Raw genomic sequence first — 22,451 nt, 5'->3', positions numbered from 1 at the left:
AGTCCAGGGCTCTTTCCTGGCCACTGTCCCTCTTGAAGTGTTTAGGCCTTGCTTTCTGTAAAGCTGCTTTATGACTGTACCCATTATGAACAGTGCTACACAAATACAATTGAATTAATTGATGTGCTCCTTTGAGTATGCTGTGGAATTTTAAATGCGTTTCCCCCATAATTAGAATATACTAGAATCCAAGTAATTGAAATAAAAGAATGAATAGATCATGTTTGAGTGAAAAGAAGTGTGTATGTGTGTATGTATGTTTGTGTGTGTGTGTGTGTATGTATGTATGCATGTGTGTGAAAGAGAGAGAGGGGGAGAGGGGGAGAGTGAGAGAGTGAGAGAGTGAGAGAGTGAGAGAGTGAGAGAGAGAGAGAGAGAGAGAGAGAGAGAGAGAGAGGGAGAGAGTGAGAGAGCGAGGGGGGGAGAAAGAGAGGGAGCTCTTTATTGATCTTAGCCAAAATAAATGTACTCAGTGGAGTATTTACTCACCCTATTTTTAAGGCTTTCACACAGGATGTACCCCTCACAGGAAGCAGTACAGTTCTGGCTGAGACATCCTGTAGCTGTGACATTTCATGACTCGCATGGCAGCAGCAGTAAAAGTCCCAAGCCTCTCTTAATTGGTTCCAAGGTGTCTATAAAAATGTGTGAGCATGAAAGAAAAGCACTTTTTTTTTTTTTCTGTGTCACTTTTACAGGACGACTATGAATGGTCTTTTGAACTACATTGAGGTGCTACCGAGAAGGCGACGGTCTTTAAAAATAGGAACATTTTGTTTAAACACATTTTTTCCCATTGCATGAGAGATACCCATCTACACCACTACAAACAAACCCCTCCTAACTTACTTATTGGTAGTTACAGAATTAAGTAATTTGCTATAATTTAATTTGAAGAGAAATTGTGAGCACTTGGTGAAATGGAGAAGCATTTAGTTGCTAATCACTACGTTGCAAAGCATTCCTGTCCTCTTGTAGAAATGTAAATGACTGAAACGCTCAACTTTCTGCTTATTCTAAACATGATCTAATTCAGCTTTAAATATTGATATTAGAATGCAAGTTCCAGAATTAATAATAAGCATTAAAGGATATTTAGTAGATCTGATTAGGTGAATCAGTTAGTATCAGCATTTAAAGAGTATTTTCTGTTGTTAATGTCAGAGACTTCTGTGGTACACTCAAATTAATTGCATGCTAACGTTAGTGGTATCAGGTTACATTTTTAATCCGGTTGACCTTATTGACAATGCGACATTGATAGTGTTTAAGAAGGGTGAGGGATATTAATAGATCCCCAAAACCTTGGTGACCTTTACACTGAAGAATTGACCTGTAAGGAAACTTCCAGGCCTATCGGAGCTGCCAGTGTCCGTACCATATTGTTCCCAAATATCAGAAGAGGCCGACGCCCTCTTGTCAGTGTTTGGTTTTGGGGAATGATATAATCTTTCCCTGCAGGCCAATGCCTTTTTGTGATTCTGGGAACTTGTTGGTTTTTTACTAAAATGGCATGGCATTTTCAATTTGTTTGATAATAATTGCTTTGTCTGTTGATACAATTCCTTGCGTGTTTGTTGCTGCTGCCACTTTTGGAAATTATACTAGTCAGATTTCATCTTCTTTTCAACGGGAGCACCCCTGGTAATGTAGGTCTACACAACTAATGCTTAAGGCTTTGATTCAATTATAAAGGAAAAAATATATTCGATCTCTCTCGCAACGTAGAAAGTGCACAGGCTTCCTCCAGAGTTATGTTTTTACATTCTTTTGCATTGCTCAACACAAGCAGTGTACTGTGTTGTGTATTACCTTTTTTAAGGATAGACTGTGGTTTCATTAAAAACAGAACAGTGGCTCTATTCAGAAGCTTTGAGTCCACCTGTTGAAATGTAACCAGTATTATTTGCTTTAGTGATTTTACAAGGAAACCTGAAGCTCTCTAGTAGACTGTAACATCTTAGCAAAGGCCTGACTGTTGCAGAGAGCTAGCTAGCTGGCTTGCTGCTACGTTTTCTGGATGCTGGCCACTGCAAACCATTAGACACAATATGTGAGCGCCCATAATTTGGTTTCTGAGGCCATTCCGGGTCAGGTTTGGAGAATAAATATGTCGCTGTTACGTTGCTGCTTAGTCTGTCCCCGAAGGGTTTGTTTGTCTTTTTAAACTGAGGTTGCTAAATACATAATTCATTTTTTAAAATTGCTTCTACTTCTGAGCGTGTTGATAATGTTGAGTATTTACAGGCGAAGCTCAAATTAAAAGGGATGAAATTGTTTATTTAGGACACATGAAGAGCGAGCAACCATTTAAGTGTTTGAAGCACGTTAGAGCCATTAGGTTATGACATCATAGCACTCCTTGTGTTCTCTCTCCTGCTCCAAGAACAAATTATAGCTGCGAGCACTTGAAATGGCAAGTGAATGAGAGGTTTATTGTAATGAACACTACTGTAACTTCGCAAGTGCCTCTCGTTCATCATCACTTCTTGAATTATATGAATTTAATTTCACGCGTTGAGTAAGCGATTGAAAAGCGTGGTATTGGGCTGTCGGCACTGGTTTGTAGGTGGTGTTCTCGGTTAGCGGTTTTCTCGGTTAGCGGTTTGTCGGTTGCCATTGCGAGAGCAATGCTGTGGGACCCGTTTAATGAATGGCGGCAGCTGTGTAACAGATTACATTGTCTAGGACCGGAGAAACCAGTAAAACGGAACATGTCCATTTGCTAATTATAAACGGGCGGAATTCCAGACGGCCACCGTGCTGTGTTCCCATAATTATGCAAGCGTGTTCTGGAGTGGAATCAAAGTTCTGTCACAGCGTCCTAGGAATCAATGAGTCATGCTGTGCGAAATTCATATTTCCGTGATCGAATCTCAGGATCTGTCCCAGTTCTGAAATCTCAGAGGATGGGGAACATGTTTTCTTATGTGTAACATAACAGTGTTTTTAGGGTCGTGTAAAAAAAAAATGGCCTCTCCTGCTAATGGAAAAGTAGAGATTCCTGAATCTTGGAAGGGTAGAACTGTGGTGCCATGTGTTGTGTGGACTTGCTGAACTAATAAAAATACTTTGGTCTCCACAGTAAAACAGTGATTGCGGATCAGTTCAAGTCATCAGTAGCGCAGAGTATTGGTCTCCAATTTTGGGTTTTCTGAAACCTCACTCTGCGTTTGCAAGGTGTGCCACTGGAAATGCTTTGAAATGTTCTCAATCTTGTAATATGCTTCATAATTATCCAGTAGTGCTTAAATGTCCAATATGTATCCATATGGAACCTACTTTTTTAGGTTTTGTATGACTGTGTCAGTGGCATACTGGATCATGTTGCTGTGCATAGCCTGTATAAGCTGGCCCTGCATGAATGTGTATTCTTTCTGTTTCAGATGAAGAAAGAGCTAGGTGACAACGAGTCCATCTCCCAGGAGATTGTTGGCAACGCCCATATCGAAAACTATGCCTTAAAAATGTTTCTGTATGCTGACAACGAGGATCGATCAGGACGGTTTCACAAGTAAGCTTTTAATTCCCCTCCCTTTGTCAAATAAACTGCCCAGGTCATTGTTATAAAACAAAATGGGTTCTCACTAAGCTTTCCTGATTTAATTGAAAAAATATTTAAATAATTTTCCATGGGTGAAAGGCCCTCATCTAGCATTCATATTTACATTTACATTTTAGTCATTTGGCAGACGCTTTCAATCCAAAGCGACTTAGAAGTGCATAGGTTCTTCCACAAGTTAAAGCAACACATCCATGACTAGTAGAATACACATGAAGTGCTGTTCTAAACATACAGTCATCATAAGTGCAATACAGATTTTTAGAGTAGACAAGAGGGGTAGGGATATCGGAAAGGGGGGGGGGATCAGGAGGTACGACTAAGGTACAGCTTGAAAAGGTGTGTTTTAGGCAAGTCATTCCACCACTGAGGAACCAGAACGGAAAACAGGCGTGAACGTGCAGCTTGACCACCAGGTGCTCGTAGTGAGGGAACCATAAGGCGACCAGAGCTGGCAGACCGGAGTGGTCTAGCTGGGGAGTAGGGAGTGATTAAGGATTGGATGTAAGGTGGGTTAGTCCCCTTAGCAGCCTGTAATGCTAACACTAGGCCCTTGAATCGGATGCGTGCGGCAAAAGGAAGCCAGTGGAGGCCAATGAGGAGTGGGGTGACATGAGCCGACCTGGGCTAGTGATCAGGCGGGCTGCAGCATTCTGGACCAGCTGGAGGGGCTTGATAGCACAAGCTGGGAGACCGGCTCGGAGGGAGTTGCAGTAATCCAGGCGGGAAATGACGAGCGCCTCGACTAGGAGCTAGGTGGCTTTCTCTGTCAGGAGATGACGGATACGGCTTATGTTGTAGAGGAAGAACCTGCAGGTTCTGGCAGTGGAGGATACTTGTGGAGCCAGGGTGAGGGTGTTATCAAGAGTCACCCCAAGATTCTTTGCCGTATAGGAGGAGGAAACTACAAAGTCCACAACAGTCAGTGAGAGGTCGATTGTCGGAGAGGACTTAGCTGGGATGTAGAGAAGCTCAGTCTTGGCCAGGTTAAGCTTCAGGTGGTGGGAAGTCATCCACACAGAGATATCAGCCAAGCAGGCAGAGATCTGTGTGGTGACCTGGGTATTGGGGGGGAAGGAAAGAAAGAGTTGGGTGTCATCGGCGTAAGAATGGTTAGAAAAGCCATGGGAAGAGATAACAGAACTAAGACACATGGTGTATAGAGAGAAGAGGAGAGGACCAAGAACTGAGCCCTGCGGGACTCCAATTTGTAGGGGGTGAGGGTCAGAGGCTGATCCCCTCCAAGTCACCTGGTAGGAGCGACCAGAGAGGTAGGAGGAAAACCATGCCAGTGCAGATCCTGTGACACCCATCCCAGTCAGCGATGAGAGCAGAATCTCATGGTTGACTGTATCAAAGGCGGCCGACAGGTCAAGGAAAATGAGGACAGAGGAGAGGGATTTGGCCTTAGCAGAGTGGAGTGCCTCAGTGACTGCGAGAAAGGCGGTCTCAGTGGAGTGGCCACTCTTGAAGACTGGTTGGGATCGTGGAGATTGTTGTGGAGAAGATAAGTGGACAGTTGGGAGCAGACCGCCCGTTCCACCGGCGTGGGCTTGTAGAAGGGGAGAAGGGATAGGGTCAAGAGGACAGGTGGTCGGGCGGTGGGATGTAAGGAGTGTCGGAGTCAGAGAGGGGAGAAAAGGAGGGTAGGGAATTGGGGAAGGTAGGAGGGTCAGCAGGGGGCAAGGGGGGGTTGAAGGAATTGCGAATGGCATCGACCTTCTTTTCAAAGAAGGAGACAAAGTCATCAGGTGTGAGTGATGAGGGAGGTGGGGGGGGAGGGGGAGCTAGAAGATTGGAGAAGGTTGAAAACAGTTTGTGGGGATTAGAGGTGGCTGCGTTAATTTTAGAGTGAAAGAAGGAAGATTTAGCTAGAGAGACAGAGGAATAGAAAGATGATAGGAGGGTATGGAAGGAAGCTGTTTCACTGGCGAGACAGGACCTTTTCCATTTTCTCTCCGCTGCCCACAGTTTGGTTCGGACAGCTCGTAGAGCATCAGAAAAGCCAAGGACTGGGGGGGGGAAGCCCAGGCTAATTTGGTGGTGAGGGGACACAGAGAGTCAAAGGAAGATGAGAGGGAGGACATGAGGGTTGTAGCAGCCTCGACGGCTACTTAAATTTTAGGATTATCATATGAAATCGCACTGCATATTTCCGCGTAGGTTCGCAATCTGCAACATCCCAAAGGCCAGTTTATAGTCCCAACAAAAGAGCTTTGCTGCCACTGATGATGTCCTCTCGCCTTATGCTCTATAAAGCGACTACAGTAGGTTTTTTACCTTTTTGCAAAGGACAACAACCACAGTCTATATTGGGTGAGAAAAGAACGTTCATGATCGTTCTGCGATTTCGTTCGAGCGACCCTCTTGTCGCTGGTCTATGAAATGGCCGTAACACTTACAGGTTAAAAGCTGTTCTGTATCGTATTAGGTCATGCCACAGCATCATGTCAGTGCTGGAAACAGTTGAGGATCTAAACTGGGAAACGGTGGCAGGGCCGCGTGAGGATCTCTTTGTTTGGACCGTACACGCAGGGCGTGGGCTGAGTGAGTGCTCTGTAGCATCATACTAGCGGGGTTTGTGCAACCGTGGTCGATGAGGTCAGCGTTTTGTTCGCACCTCTTGTTGTATGTCAGCCAGAGGAGCCGATTCTCTGCGTCACTGTGGGCGGAGCTACAGAAATCTGAGTCTCAGACGTGAAAATGGTCTCCGTGGAGCCGTGTTTTGGGTGGTGACGTACTCCTTCCCGACAGTGGAAAAATGAACATGTTTCTTGGACAGCTGTGCAAAGCCTTTTCACCTTGAATTTCTTGGGAGAGAGTGACATGCTTTTATGTGTAATTGTCCTGATGATGTGATCCCTGCATGAATAATGTCGCCAGACATGCGCAATCTCATTTGGAATAACACGACATAAACAATATTTGTTTAATAGTTTATTTAACTTCAATTTTAGGATTATTAACTCTGTGTGCTGTGTGCTTTAACTCGCACTGAATTGCTAAGTACTAGTAACTAAAAAAGGCTTTCCTGTATTACTGATTAAGGAACCCAATAACCTTAAGAAACATGTTCCTTTGCACGCTCATCTCTTCTCGTATAGCAAACACACCTCCGGCAGCATGCGTCCAGCAGAGATCAAACGGCATATGCCAGATGAGAGTTCAGTTGGCATGTCAGTCAGCGAAAAAGCTTTTGAGAGAACAGCTGTGTGGTCTCCAGCCAGTCTGCACACAGGGGCCCCGTACCAGGGGTGGAGAAGTATAGGAGGGTAGAACTCACAGCACATAGTCTGATTTATCCATTTCTGTTTATATCCTACTTTACGGGCTGCATCATTATTCACCTTCATCCCATTATTGGTCACCCCATTCTGTAGAAAGATTATGGAAAAGTGAGAAAGATTGACAGGCGGGAATGGAATATGTAGAAATGGATTATAATATTTCATGTTTGCCTATATATTGCAATCTACTCTGTATAGATAATATATTGGTTTTCGGCTACCTTCCTTCAGAAAGGCCTGATTGAGTTAGACAGGGAAATAGGGCATGGATAAAGAGAGAACATGACTGCTCGGCTGAACTGTTGTAAGAGTCCGTAAGTCGAGGATGTCATCTGGAAGATCTCGCAAGGATCACTCTTTCTTCTCACAGTAATTATAAGTCAGAATTGCAAACGTAAATGGAATAAAAACTCTGCGATGTGTGAAAGTTTTCACATGCAGTTACAAGCTGTAGTTTAAGAAAATTAGGTACTGTAAACATCCCATTTTTTTAAACAAGACAGTGTTTTAAAACACAGCCTTCTACTGCAGGGGTGCCCAATTACCCACTTGAACTCTGCCTTTATCTAATTTAATTAGTTTTGAGGTTGTTAATGAATTAATCCTGTGAGTGGATGTTACTCTGATTCAAATATGTGTTGTAAGAATCGCAATTAAAGGGAGCAGGTCTTCCCAATTCAGTTCAGAATGTCCAAAATTGTGATGAGGCAGCCATGTCCGAATGAGGTCAGTCTTACTGCATATTTATACAGTGGTCTGCTGTTCAGGAATACCTCATTCATTGTGAAACTTTATACAGTAAATTTAGGTCATAAAAATAAACGGGTAAAGGTGTGCATGGTTATCCATGATAAATCTTTTCCTGGATTTGAGTGTGTGCAGGCTGTAGGCTACTTCTTCTAGCTGTTGAAGATGTAGTAGGGTGCTAGGTAACAGTCTGTGAACCCTGAATCTGTTTCCATTAAATTAGAATATATTTCAGCCATGTTACATTAACATCTGAAAAGCGGTGGTTTTGAATAACACATGCGTATTTGAAAAGCAACTTGACCTTTGCTGCAGCCATACGAGGGCAAGTGAGACCTTGTTTAAAAAGTTTTTGAAAAGTTGCTTTCAGCCTCATTAGGAAACTGTTTCAAAAACATGCTTTGTGGAAGTCTGGGTTACGGGAAGCGTATTAATTTCCTACTTAAGCATGCGAGAGACAGAATGATTTGCAAGAAACTAGACCTGTATAAACAAGCAATAAATGCTACATTGTGTTAATCTCAAGAGGTGCCAGGCTACAACATTTATGGGAGCAAACCTTGACTGAGTGTGTTGTGTTTTTCAATATGTTTACCTTCCTTTCTGTGCTGATAGACTCAAAGCAGAGAAACCATTGAAAATGAGTACCTCTTTACTGAAGCTCCCTGAAGCTGATTCTGCACTCACTCGTTTTTAGTCTCTTAGGACCTCCGACTGTGGGATTAGTTAGTCGCCAAAGATCTCCCCGGTCCCTTGGTGGTTTGTTTTTGACACTCTTGTTTGATATTATCCTGTATGAAATTAGTCAGATTAAGCTGTTAACGTGTAAGAGTGGACATATGTGATTGTTCTGGTGCTTGAACGTAATGGAATTTTGGAAGAAAACAAAATCATTTTTTTTTTTTAAATGTTTTTTTCAGAGTTAATCACATCTTTTCCCTTCCTGGTCATACTTGCTTGGGAAATGTAGTCCCCTCATAGCCAAACTCAGCACCAATGTGTAGCGCCTTCCTTGGTGATGGAGCGCAGCTGTTTCTCAGCAGTTCGCCCTGCATTGACTGATGGCCCTACTCGATGGAGCTTCAAATATATATATTTTTTATACAGAAAAAGAAATACATGAATTGAATATAAAAACCATTTGGTTGAAATTAGTACAAGCTCTTTTACATGTTTGTGTAGTGGTAATAATACAAACATGCAAAAGCCAAACTGCATTATACCTGGTTTTATAATCTGTTTCATATGAAGTTCATATAGTGAACTTGATTTCACCTTGTTTTATAATCGTTCTTTTTTTTTTTTCTTTTTTTTGCCATAGACAATGACCTGTCCATTGTTTATGTAAAAGAGGGTAGCGCACTGCAGTATTTTAAAAACCTGTTTAATCTAGCATTTGTCAGTCTGGCAGAGGAGCTTTCCCTGGAAATGAACCCTGCGTGCCCGTGAATCTGTTCAGCACATGTAGGCCGGATGCTTTGACAACCCCCTTTCTTCTCCCCCTTCTCCCCCTGCCGCAGGAACATGATTAAGTCCTTCTACACCGCCAGCCTGCTGTTGGACGTCCTCTGCGTTTTCGGGGAGATGTCGGAGGAGGTGGGTCTCCGCCATCAAATGCGTCTTTCTGACGGGCGCTCTGACAAAGACACGGAGCCGTCACGACTGGCAGCAGCAGAACGAATGGGGATATCAAAGTCCCAGAATTCAGCGGGCAGCTACATCTCTTATCACACATGACACCAGTTTCTTAATAGCGCGGCTGAGAAATTTAGAGCCGTGAACATATCGAGAGAACGTGCTAGAAATGTAATTGAGAGCCACAGAGGTTTTTAATTTAATTTTATTTTTTTAACGGGTGCGACATGGAGGATTTCAGCATACACAGTGCATGTAGAATAATGTATAGAATTACTTCCTTTTGATCTACACATTCCTGATGGGGGCGCCGTAAGGGGCGAAAAATTTGGGCCGATTCCACGGCCCGTCACCGACAGGGGCCCTCGAAAAAACAGCGCTGTAATTGGTCAGGGATGTGGTGACCTGCCCCCGAGGCGAGATCTTTTCACAGGGCTCAAACTCCCCGACAGCACTCCTTTTCCTGATGCAACAGAGTTCACTGCATTCTGGGAAAGGAGTCGGCAGCCTTGACCGGTTGTAGCGCTGCCGCACCACTGCGCTTACAGTACTAACCCGTCTACATCGGTCCCCAGTCGCTTCAGATGTCTTCTACACGGAGGGAAGTGACCTGTGTCAAGAGACGGACAATGTTTCATTGAGTGTCCCCCGTCTCCCTGAGGGGCAGGCATTTCCCCCTGCTGCAGAACGCCTATTGGGCAGCGCTTTTTAACACTGCGCCTTTCCTCTGTAACACTAACCCAGACAATGAGCCCTCAGAAGCCCCTCTCCATGCAGGCCCTTTCTCAGAGAATGCCATGGTGAATTGTGGGAGATTGGATTACTTGCAGAAAAGGGGAGCGTTTTAGCGCTCGGCTTTAAAGAGCTGGACTCCTGCGCATGAATTAGCGGATCCTGACGGAGGGGGCATTGTTGGATTCCAGGAGAGCTTTTAATTCTCGGGCCGGCTGAAATCGTACCTGCCATCAGACCTTTACCTCCCGTCAGGGTCGGCACTGACATTCTGTCCTTGGAGACAAAATCTCTGGACATCCCATAATGACACAAAATGGCATAAGTAAGATCGAGCTGGATAATCCAAAAACATACATTATTTTATTTAAAATGAATTTAAATAATGAGGACAAGTGAGAATTTGCATCTCATGGTAATGCATGGGGGTTAAAAGAGGATACAGGATTTGAGGGGGAAAAAAAGGCTTTGTAAGTAATTGGGACAGAAAATGATTCCATGGAAAGATTGAGAAAACTTAAATTTGGCCAGGGCAAAGGGTTACCACCCCCAATCTTCTGCAGTGTATCATGGCATCTGTAGTGCTTCCAGAAGGCCAAGAGACCTCAGTTAATCGTAGTTCTTATCTCAACTAAATGACCACTCTGGCCTGCACACCATATTCTGAATTATTCTGTCATTTACATGCATCCTGAAAGGAAAAACTTTTTTCTGTAAACATGGCTAGCTGAACACTCTGTTTACGTTCTGTGGTCATTGCGGAAGGACAGTGTCCTAGTAATTTGTCCTTGCGCTTGTTTAAGTGTTTCAAATTCGCTGGGTGTGAACTGCTGGTATTGTTCTGTTTCCTGGCCTTAAAATTATGGCAGTCGTCGTTATCACGTTAACTCAAATAATTTTTGTTAGCGCAATTAATTACAGATGTAGTGCAATCAGATCTGTGACCAGATTTCCTATATAACATCCTGTCTAAGACCAGATGTCCCTTCTGCTGTCTTATCTTTAACCCTAGTAATTAATAATTGTAATTCAAATTAATTACATGGGTTACAGTAATGTGTTAACTCTCATAGCCCAACTTAACATACATTGCTTTCAGGGTTGTCCAGCAGTATGTAGTCTTTCTGTGCTTCGACAGCACTCAACATCTTTCATTTTGTCAGTTTTTAACAGTTTCAGGGTTTCCTGTCTGTGCGTTGCATAATATTTAAATATAGAATTGCAGACTAGAAATGAAGACTTTTGTCTCCTCGTTGGGCCAGAAGCAAGGTTTTCATTTCACGCTTGCCGCAAGATTGAAATACCCTTGCTGCCATGCACAGACCTGGTTTACCAGTAAATTGCATAAGATGTTTATATTTGTGCCTTATTAGAGGCATTTACAACCTTACTGGACCTTATTTAGTTTTCCCATATTTGGAATAAGGGCTTAACTGGGTTTTGCTTTTTGGAGTAATGCGTTTACATGGGTTGCATCATAAGGAGAGCACTTCAGAGTGTTCACAATACAGTGATGGGAGCAACAATGCGTCCTCCTTGTCATGTGATCTATCACTAGCAGGAAACTGAAAAGCCGGCCAGGGCCAGTCAGTGCCTGGGAAAGTGAAAAGTTCAGCTAAGTGCCTCGCCCATATCCGAGTGAGATTAAATTAATTAAGAGAGGAACAGGACGAACTGGAGCAGTATGCCTGATGAAATATTACCATCAACGCATTGCAGACTCACCATCAATACATCTGAGTCATCATGTCTGCATTCAGTAGTAGCTTCTGACTGGAGATACCAGAGTGGTCAATTGTGTGTTTCTAATCTTCCTGTAATCATATTAGAGTTAAAATATTTCTGTTTGTCTTTTTCATAATAAGTTATCTGTGAATGTTGCAAACTATTCTGCCTTAAAAAGTTGGTATATCTACATTTATTAAGGCATTAAAATGTTTGTTTCCATCCTTGAAAATGCATTTTCTTTTTATTACTTATTATTGCATTTTCTTTTTATTATTTTTTCTGCTTTTATCTTGGGTCTCAGAATGATTTAACAAGGGATGAGTAAAGACCGATGTGGAATGAAAAAGGTCTTTAAAGGTCTTAAAGTCTTTACTTTCATGACAGAATTTAGCATTGTAGATATCCAGTTCCAGCCCCACCAGCGCCCAGGCCCCCAAGAGAAGAGGAAGTTGGAACCGAAATTAAAAACCCATTCCTTCAGTCTCCATTGTGTGGCCCTGCGAGGATTGTGTGGATTTAATTCCAGCCTCTTATCGTTATTATTTTTGTAATTATTTCCCCCTCCCCTCCACCTCCCCCCTCCTTGTGTTTGCAGAACGTCCAACACAGGAAGTATGCGAGATGGAAGGCGACCTACATCCACAACTGTCTGAAGAACGGCGAAACCCCGCAGTCCGGGCCAATGGAGGGGGAAGCGTATGGTGAGAGCTGATATTATATCAGTCGCCCGAACGCACCACGACTCCCGTTAACAAAATACATTCACCCGGGCCTTTTTTCCCCTGAAATTAGAGCCGGTTTCCTCCGGGTGTGTGTGTGTGTGCGCGCCGCCGTACTCCGGTGTAGTAGGTTTCACCGCATTGTGTGCCTTATCAGGTCTGGCTCTCCTGCAGGCCCAGGTCTGCAGGCTCCAGTCTCTCCGGCCGACAGCGTTTTATGAGCCTTCCGCTTCTCTTATCTCGCTGGGATCAGGGACCGGGATTAGCCCGCTGCTTTAATGGTGTGAAAGCTGTCAAGAGTTTGATGACCTATTAGAACGTAACTTCCTGGTTGTTTATCCGAAGCAACGATGCCGATTATAGCACACGGCCTTTTCGCGTTTCCCCCTATATGTTAATAATGGTGAGGTGACGGAGCATCAAATTTGAAGATCCGTTTGTTATGCAAAATTGCTGGTCTAGATATCGCCTGACTACTATCACCTTGACATGGAGCTGAAGTGTGATACAGAGCCTTCTAGCACACAGCCTTTCAGGTTTCCTCCTATATGTTAATAACGGTGCGTGACTGAACATCAAAAGTAAAGCAATTTAAAGGTCCTTTTTGTTTAGTAAAATGGGTGGCTAAGATTTAGCATGACTCCTATTTCCCTGACATGGAGTTGAAGGGTGATATGGAGTCTTATAGCACACAGCATTTCATGTTTCCTCCTATATGTTAATAGTGGTGTGTAACATCAAGCGTAACGTAATTTGAAGATCCTTTTTTGTGAAATGGCTGCTTTAGATTTAGCCTGACGAGGATCGCCCTGACATGGAGTTGAAGTGTGGTTCAGAGCAGACATAGCGGTTGCCATGTTTGCTCTCCGTGCTGCTCTCCCAACATCTGCTGTGTGCGCTTTGTTTGACCTGACCGACGCATGTCAGAGATGAGGTCATCTTGTGTGTGTGTGTGTGTGTGTGTGTGTGTGTGTGTGTGTGTGTGTGTGTGTGTGTGTGTGTGTGTGTCCCAGGATATGCTTCTCTGTAGGCCCACAGCACATACAGTATGAATGTGGGGTAGCACCCAGGAATCTCCACTCAAAGCCATCACCTTACCCACTTTCTTACACTCATGGACTTCACTTGATGCTGTGTATCCCCCCCCCCCCGCCCCATTTTTCTTTTGTTGGTTTGTTTGCTTTGCGTTAAGGCTCTCTCTATCGAGAACAGATCTGAGCCTCCCTCTTTGAGTGGTGACATCATGCTAAGCTGTTCCCACCGATGTGTGGCTTCGCCAGAAGAAAGCTGATATCACGGTCTCTCCCTTATTGTGTCGGCACATCAGGATCTTATCACAGTATCTCAGCGTTTCCTCATGTCTGTCAAGCCAGCACTTGAGGGCTCGGACTAGGGAAAGGGTGGTCAAGTGTTTGTTGAGGAGAACCTGTAGATATATTCTTGGTGGTGGTGGGGTGAATTTCACAGTTGGAGAACGTTTGGGGTTACATAGCAGGTCATTCGCATATGCTGTGGGCTGAATCACATTTTAAAACCATAATTTAGCTCATTTATGATGTTTTCTCACGGATGAAGTGCAATCCATCAAATTTAGATTTTGGTCTCAAAGGACTGTGCATGTGACAATGTAGTATTCATAACCCTGCAGTCTCCGTGGTGCATCTGCTAACCATGTGAGCTGAATTCAGCTGTCACAGAGGACTCTAGCTGTGTTTAACCTGTTCACTTTCAATATAGAGAAGCAGAGATTTTGGTTTTATTACTTTGCAAATCATAACCTTTAATTAAGATTGTGATGTACCAATCAAGTCTCTCTTGTTGTTATCAATACAGTGGAAAACAACAGGTATGTTTTGTTAAGATACTTTTTTTTTTATTTGAAGAAACAAACTGAGTATACAAACCATTTTCTTCTATTTTAATCAAATCACATTTTTAATAAATCTAATTATCTTCTCATCTTGTGATTTTATACATTTGATTCTCATTTTTAAAATTGGCTGTCAGGCTTATTGGCAACAGTAATTTTTCATCTGATGTAATGTTGATAAATTAGTCGACACTTATGATTGTTAGCCTACCTCAATGAAGGTGGGTTTGTTGTGTTGTTGTGTCATTGTACGCCTAAACCTCTTTCTCTTCACTAGATATGTCTGTACTGGTCAACCTGCTTTGAAAGACGGTCCTGACAGTTTTCGGTTGTAAATTCTGCTTTGCAGAGACCCACAATAAAAGCATTGTCTTGCGCTTATTTGCTTGACTTTTCCATTTGCAAGAAGGAGAAAATGATGAGTAAGGGGAAAGGAATGGGGGAAAAAGCCCGTTTCAGCAGAGGCAACCCAATCTGAAGCCGCTTCCTTCATTAACATATTTTCCAAAAGCCTCATCTGCGGTACTGAACTTCTAACAGGAGAGCGGGCAATGTTTTGACTCTGCGTAGGAAAGCGCTATTAAGCACTCATTTTCAGTGCCCTGCCTGGTTTTGTAACCCTGCCATAAGACTATGGAAACTTCAATGACTTTTTTCCAGCCCAATTCATTAGCATGCTATGAAAACAGCGTCAGGGCTTAAAAGACAGAGGTGTAGATGGCATTGGGAGGTAATGTCTGGGAAGAAAGTCAGTGGACCAGAGAAGCTCCCAGAGCGAAAGTAACCTTTGCTCCAAAATGTCTGTCAAAGACGATACAGTTGAGGGACTAAGATTTCGGTTTAGATTTTTAGATTTGCCATTTTGAATTGAAGTGCTTCGCCATTTTAACCTGCAAACAGAACGGTCATTTTCTAGTCAGCTGGCATCTCCGTTAATCATTAGTCTCGTATATTTAGATATTCATATATCTCGTGTATTTGGATATATAATAACTTTCTTCTTTTTTTCTTTTTTTTTTTTCCTTCTGGCATTCAGATGCTGGCTACGCAATTCAAAATAAAGTGATGAAAAATATATATATATATGTGAGATATTGGTATATTGAATTTTATAGCCAAAATTCATTCTTTGAGTGCTGTATTATTACATGTAGAGTATTTAAACTGAATTTGAAAATGAATTATTGCATCCTGCTGGATATTCAAGCAGCCCTTACCCAGAAATAATGTGTCACTCCGTTAATTCCAGTGAAGGGAGACCTCATTAATGCGGTTGGCATGGCACTGGTCTGACCCCTCGTCCCCAGGAGATGGTCTTTGCTAACTGCTTACCAAAGTAATGAGCTCCCATTATTTACAGTCATATGCTGTTATATGAATGTATGAATCTTCTTCTGTGAGCTACAGTATATTATGCAGAACACGTTAGTCATGTACTGGCATAAAGTAAAAAAAGACAAGGTACACTAAAACTGTTTTTCAAATGACATGGATATATTGCTTTGGTATTCATTCATCCCAATTAAAGTTCAATTTACATGCCAATCTCAAATTTCTACTGTACAAGATGTTTGTCATATCTTTCCAGGGAAACATTTGGAGGGGAAAAACTTGCTTTATTCTCCTGTGTGATTATCTTTTATTCCTCTGCTGACAGGAAAGCACTGACTTCTTTTTAAAAAGGCTGTGTTTTCATGACTATAGATTGCCAAGCAGATGGAACGACTAACTGAAATATTATGACAGGATGTCACTTTAATCTCCTTTAGCAGTACTCTATGAAATTCTTCTTTCGTGAAATATCTGAGCTATGCATAGCCTGTCGAACATGTGGTGCTTGTTCGTAGGGAACTTAAACAGGATTTCAGGAGGATATAAAGCTAAATTCCGATGCTGCACTCACATTTACCATCTGTTGGCCATCCCCTATGTTCATTTCTGTGTTTAATTATCCATAAAGTTTTTCTTTAAAATCTGCTGGCAGTCGGTGTGTACTGTCTGTCGCACATTCACCACTCATGAAGCGGTTAGTTTCAAAATACAAGCTAGGCCTAAATGCACACTCATCCTTGGCTAAAGTGATTTAATTGTAATTTGCGCCTGGAATGTTTGTCATATATCTTTGTGCCGGATCTCAAAGTGTCCGGTGGACAAGAAGGTCCTTGGTCGTCTTATTTAGTGTGGATGTAATCTGCATTCTCTTTACCGTAGAGAACATAAAGCATCTCACTGTGTGAGTCTGTTCAGACAAAGCTAGTAGTGACTGCAGCAGCAAACACTGGGAGAGTCCACTGGGAAACGGCCCTTTTCCTGTTCCTCAGGGTCCGTGTTCTCAGGGCTGCTGGGATCAAACCACCCAGTTTTGGTCTCTTCCTTTGGGATTCATAAAATCTTTCCTTGTTTTCCCAGAAGTTATATTCCACCTATAGGCAAGGCAGTTGTGAGGTGCAATCTGAAAGGCCTGTTTATTTTTATTGGGGGAGACTTGGAAAAAGTATTGGATTCCACATCACTGTTATTATCTCACCTTGAACAAGTTCTTTAGGAAAATTGGCTATATTCAGAATAAATGCAAATGTTGACTTTGGTGGGAGAAAATTGTTTTGAAATTGAAATGCAAAGGATAAATATAAAATGTTGACATTTGTGCTGTTTGTTCCAGAACTTTATTTTTCTTTCAATTATCGAATTTGATGAAGGTTCCGCCCTATGTTTTTCAAAATAAAGATTCAGGTGTTTCAGCATGTAGAAAAACAAATCCATTTGACCGTAAATGAAGTCTTAATATTTTGCCAGACATGTTTATTTAAGTTGCCCAGTTGCTACTTAATATTTAAAGTTAGAAAACAGTTCCTTAGTGTCATGTATGGAAAGACATTTCATCTTACTGATAATGTGAAATGCTTGTTAAAACATTAATATTCCAAGTAATTATGTGGTGGTTAGATGTCTGACACAGAGAGTCTTTGGAAAGAGATTTTCGACTTTTTTTTTCCCCCACCCAGAGTTTTAATACAGCAAATAGTTTTTTTTAAGCTTTTGTGTCAGAGTTTACATTGATGTACAGCTTAATAGAAATATGGTAGTATTTCCCACCCTAATTCATATTTTCATATGTAACTTTTTGAACATTTCCAGAAAATAAAATAAAATGTCCTTCCTTGATTAATGTAATCATTCTTGGCCAAGAAACTGTCCTTGTGTATTGCAAGTAAATGCTCACTTCCCCTGCCGTACAGGGGTAAAGTGAGGCCTTCGCTGAGTCACCATTGTAAGTACAGGTCAGAGCCTTTTGGAGTGGTGATTTGTGTTTAGTTTGAGTCCCATTTGGTCCCTTCTAACCCCTTCGCCCCACCTTTACAAGCCAGCTTGTTCATACAGCACTGCCAAGGGTGTGTTGCACAAAACATGAAAAGTTCACAAGTTACTGCAGACAGCTCAGTTTGGCTGTTATAGCAACGTGATTGTCATTTGAGTATTGTCGTCGACCAATTGATACTGATTCAATCTTGGCCAAGAAACCGTCCTTGTGTTTTGCAAGTAAAAGTTCGCTTCCAGTGCTGTATGGTTTCCCGAAAATCTCCTTCACGCTCCGGGTAAAGTGAGGGGAATCGGTTGGCCCTCGGTTGTTAAAGCAAAATTATGTTTTTTTTTAGTATTGCTGACCAATTGATACCGATTCTACCTTGGCCAAGAAACTGTCGTTTGTGTTTCACAAGTGAAAGTTCACTTCCACTGCCGTTCGGTTTCCCGAAGGTCTCCTTCACATTCGGGGTAAAGTGAGGAGAATCCGTAGGCCCTCAGTGACTCATTCCGCCTTGTGTGTGGCACGAGGGTTACTGTTTTGAGAGTTAATGTGTGTAACCAGGAGGAAGGGGTACCACCTTTCAGGGGCAGCTCAACACATACTGCGACAAATCGGAGCCTTTCATAGTGGTGATTTGCGTTTTGTTTGAGTCCCATTGGTTTGATCCCTTTTAACCGTATCATGGGTCAGCTGTCTCAGTCCACCTTTACAGACCGGCTGGTTAACAGAGCCCTGCAAAGGGTGCTGCACCCTTCAAAATGAGCAAAACAGGGAAAGTGAATGTGAATTCATTGTATACAGTCAGCTCAATTTGCCTATTCTAGCAATAGTATTGCTATTTGACTGTTGTCAACCAGTCAATACTCATTTAAATGTTCCCATTTGAGACAGTCAAGGGTTTTGTTTGAGGTATTTCTTTAAATGCATCAATATTTTGCTAACCCTTTTTTTTTTTGCAAATTAGAAGTGCCTGAAAATGCTGCCTATCCCTGATCAGTGAGCCTTATTTTACTGTTGTTTTATTTTATTTTACTTTACTTTAGCTCTCAATGTGCTGAACAAGCAACAGCACTACAGAACAGACTTCATCAGCACAGCCCCTGAATGCAGATGAGGAAGTCTTTGATTTGTCCAGAGGCCAAAGAATCTTAATTTGCTGCTTGATAATTACAATATACTTTATTAGCCTTACAAGATGTTCATTCAGTTATATTCTGGTGCTTTTCTGTAGCTCTTGTTTCTTGGATAAATTGTCTGAAATACAATGCAAAGAAACCCTTTTTTATCCCTCATAACATTTTGTACTAAGCTTCCTGTGTAAAAAATAGTGTGCTGAAATATACATAGAATGTATGTTGTATACCTGAACTATAATTTGATATGACGTAGTTTATATAACATAGATGAGTACTATTCATCATATAGGTCGACTGATGCATACCTGGAAGGTAATGTGTACACCACAGTGTTGTTTTACACGTCGAGGTGGAGATGACGCCAGTACAAACAGCATATGTTGACATACATTTAACTGCTGTCTGTAAAAAGTGTGACTGCCTCAGTAACGCCCTTAGTCAAAGCAGGGATGTGACTGCAGGAAGTGCCTGACTCTGACCTAATCTATGGAAATAGCTTTTGTAGGGCGTGTTTATTATTTTTCATCATGGTCGGAGCCGTGGGCCTTATCAGATGAAGCCGATGATGTGTGCCGTGTGCGGAAACGCAATATTGTCCATTTGAACAGTCGTGATATTAGAATGACCAGGACCAACCTCCTTGGAACATGAGTGAGTTATTGATTTTGTCGGTTGGTCCGCTAATGGGTCATGTCTGCTCTCTCCCCCAGATGATGAATTCGGGGCGGACGGTGGGATGCCCTCCATGTCCTCCTACCAGCCTCCCTCCTCCACCCTCTCGCCCGGGCCGGGGGGAGGCACGGGGACCATGCCGCACGCCAACTTCAACAACATCCAGATCCCTCCTGGAGCCCATGCACCCGCCAACACTCCTGCCGAGATCCCTCCGCCCACAGGTAAACACTCCCGCTGATATCCCTCCGCCCACAGGTAAACACTCCCGCTGATATCCCTCCGCCCACAGGTAAACACTCCCGCTGGTATCCCTCCGCCCACAGGTAAACACTCCCGCTGATATCCCTCCGCCCACAGGTAAACACTCCCGCTGATATCCCTCCGCCCGCAGGTAAACACTCCCGCTGATATCCCTCCGCCCACAGGTAAACACTCCCGCTGATATCCCTCCGCCCACAGGTACCCCCTCCCGCTGATATCCCTCCGCCCACAGGTACCCCCTCCCGCTGATATCCCTCCGCCCACAGGTACCCCCTCCCGCTGATATCCCTCCGCCCACAGGTAAACACTCCCGCTGATATCCCTCCGCCCACAGATAAACACTCCCGCTGATATCCCTCCGCCCACAGGTACCCCCTCCCGCTGATATCCCTCCACCCACAGGCAAACGCTCCCGCTGATATCCCTTCCTGTTTTCCGCTGCCCCTCCAGACCTCTGCGCTGTGCGTGACGTTTCTTATCTGTGCTGCTGATATTGTCTTCTGTTTTGCTGCTTTACCACGCTCCAGGACTGAAAAGGATGTTGGCGATTACTTTGTTTTGATCGCAGGATCAAGTCTGGCGCGATATGCCTTGAATAAATATGTCAGCCAAATCAATGAAATGCTGTGAATATATCATTTGTATATAATATTTTGGGTGTTTAGCTAAGCACACATTTTTATGAGGTTTATTTAATGACTGGTTGTGGCTGAAATGTAAATGTTAGCATCGGTCAGAAGCGTGGTAGCAGAAACTGTTGCTGTGCCCACTTGCCTAACCAAATAAAGTGAAGTGGGTAAGCCTGGCTTTTCACCCAGTCTTGTGTTCTTTGGCATATAATATGTTCTTGGGATATGGGCTCAATCATTTTTCCTTGGCAGGCCATTGTAAGAGGGGAGACTGGATTGCACTGATGACTGCACTCATAAGAGCATTGTACTCCTAAAACAAACAGTTGCAGAAAAAAAATAACAATCTCATTAATTCATTTGGCACTTAACCCTCAAGTTAATTTACACTTCTCCCCCCTTCCCTTTTCCCACACACTCTGTTAATATTTGATTTTCATATTGCACAAGTTGTGTACATTAATCATACTTTCTTCATCGACTTAAGCACTGATGTTTTGTCCTGGTTCCCCAGAGTGGTTTCCTGTTTTTTTCTTTTGTTCTACCTTTCTAAGAACAGCAAAAGGTGGAGGTCGGCACCTCTGTAAGAGTGTGTTTCCCTTACTGTGTCTGTCCCCTGTGATTAGCACATTCCAGGAACTACGGAAATGACTAATCTACAAAAATTGACCCCAGGGGTACTTTCGCCTAATTGAATCAAGAATGGCACGCAAAAGAAGGTTGAAAAGAAATGATCCTTTTTTTTTCCCCCACTTTAGTTTTTTGGACCAAAACCAGTGTTATTCAGCTGAAAAAGTACATTGGGCAAGATGTAAATTTAAGGTCATTTGAACTGTAAGTTCAGTTGGTTTCTCATTACAGCAAGCAGAGAGGACTCTAGATCAAAGGTGCAGCCTAGCCACTGTGTCGATCAGCTTCATCAGCTTTTACCGTTTCCCTGCATATTGTTGTCTTAGTATCAGTAATGCGGGACCTGACGTATCGTACGATAAGTCAGAGCTCCCTGAAAGCGACGTGTCTGACCTGCTTAATCCAGTGTTATACTTTAGCTGGAAACACCTCTTCTCTACATGAAGTTTTAATGTCAGAGGCCCTGAAATCTACACCTGTGTTCCATGTACAGTATGGGTGTGCCCAACTGTCTGCACTCTCAGAAAGAAAAGTACAGTGGAGGTACAAATGTACTCAGAAGTACCTTTTACAAGCAAAAATGGAACAAGTGAATGATGTATTGCTCAGTTGTGGGCACAGTTTTATGTACCTATAGCCAGGGTACGACCCCAGCGACCATGGTTTCAGATCCTGAGTGTCAGTCCCGAGGGTGGCCAGTGGGCCTGCAGGGTGGTAAACAGTAGGCCATACGGTCTACTGGCAGGGAGGGCTGGATTGTCTCGTCTCCTGTGGTTGGCTGGGGTGGCCAGCTGTGAAGTGTGAGGAAGTGTAGGAGTAACATCTGCTCCCTTTCATCTTGTGCGTGTAGACCCCGTCAAACCAGTGCCTACCCCCCGGAGCATGCCTGCAGTCGACCCCTCGCTGCTCAACGCCAGCCAAGAGGGTGAGTTTAGGGCTCTCTCTCTCCCTCTCTCTCTCCCCCCCTCTCTCTCTCTCCTCTCTCTCTCCTCTCTCTCTCTCCCTTTGTGTCTGTGACTAACTAACACCACTGCTACATGTCTTTCATACGAATGGAGAATACTCTCTCACTCACTCATTCTCTCCCTCTCTCTCTTCCTCCCTTCCTTTCTGTATTCATGTACCCGTCTCTATCAATCTTTTTCTTGCTCTGTGCCACACTTGTCACTATCCATCTCTCTCTCTTCCTCCTCTTTTGTGTATCCGTCTTCCCTCCTGGCACGTACAGTGCACTCCTCGCCCGTCACCCACGCATGCTTTCCATCAGCCTCCCCGCGGCGTGAATGTACACCTCCCGCGGGCCCAGGAGGTGCGCGAGGAGGCGCGGGGGGGGGAGGTGACCACGCCGTGGGTCTCCTCGTAAAAAAACCCTTCATGGAAAACAGACCCCCGGCCCCCTGGTTTCCAGGGGGGGAAAATACCGACCGCACGCAAAACCCAAATAATCACGCACCCTGGCTGCGTTACCCATGGCAGATTTCTGTTTAATAAATATTAATGGAGAACAGGGGTCTGTGCCAAGTGAAATGCAGC

At 43.4% G+C, this 22,451-nt stretch overlaps 1 protein-coding gene across 1 annotated transcript in view; it reads left to right on the top strand.

The window, feature by feature from the left end:
• Positions 1-22,451, top strand: part of vta1 (vesicle (multivesicular body) trafficking 1) — a 40,922-nt gene that overhangs the window by 15,400 nt on the left and 3,071 nt on the right. Inside the window, exons 3-7 of the mRNA XM_061244041.1 lie at positions 3,387-3,514; positions 9,117-9,192; positions 12,287-12,392; positions 19,434-19,619; positions 21,769-21,843. Coding sequence (XP_061100025.1) covers positions 3,387-3,514; positions 9,117-9,192; positions 12,287-12,392; positions 19,434-19,619; positions 21,769-21,843 — 571 coding nt within the window. The remainder of the gene's footprint in view (positions 1-3,386; positions 3,515-9,116; positions 9,193-12,286; positions 12,393-19,433; positions 19,620-21,768; positions 21,844-22,451) is intronic.

This window comes from Conger conger, chromosome 5 (assembly GCF_963514075.1).
Source record: "Conger conger chromosome 5, fConCon1.1, whole genome shotgun sequence".
Classification (NCBI taxonomy): Eukaryota; Metazoa; Chordata; class Actinopteri; order Anguilliformes; family Congridae; genus Conger; species Conger conger.
This window is presented reverse-complemented; position numbering and strand designations above follow the sequence as displayed.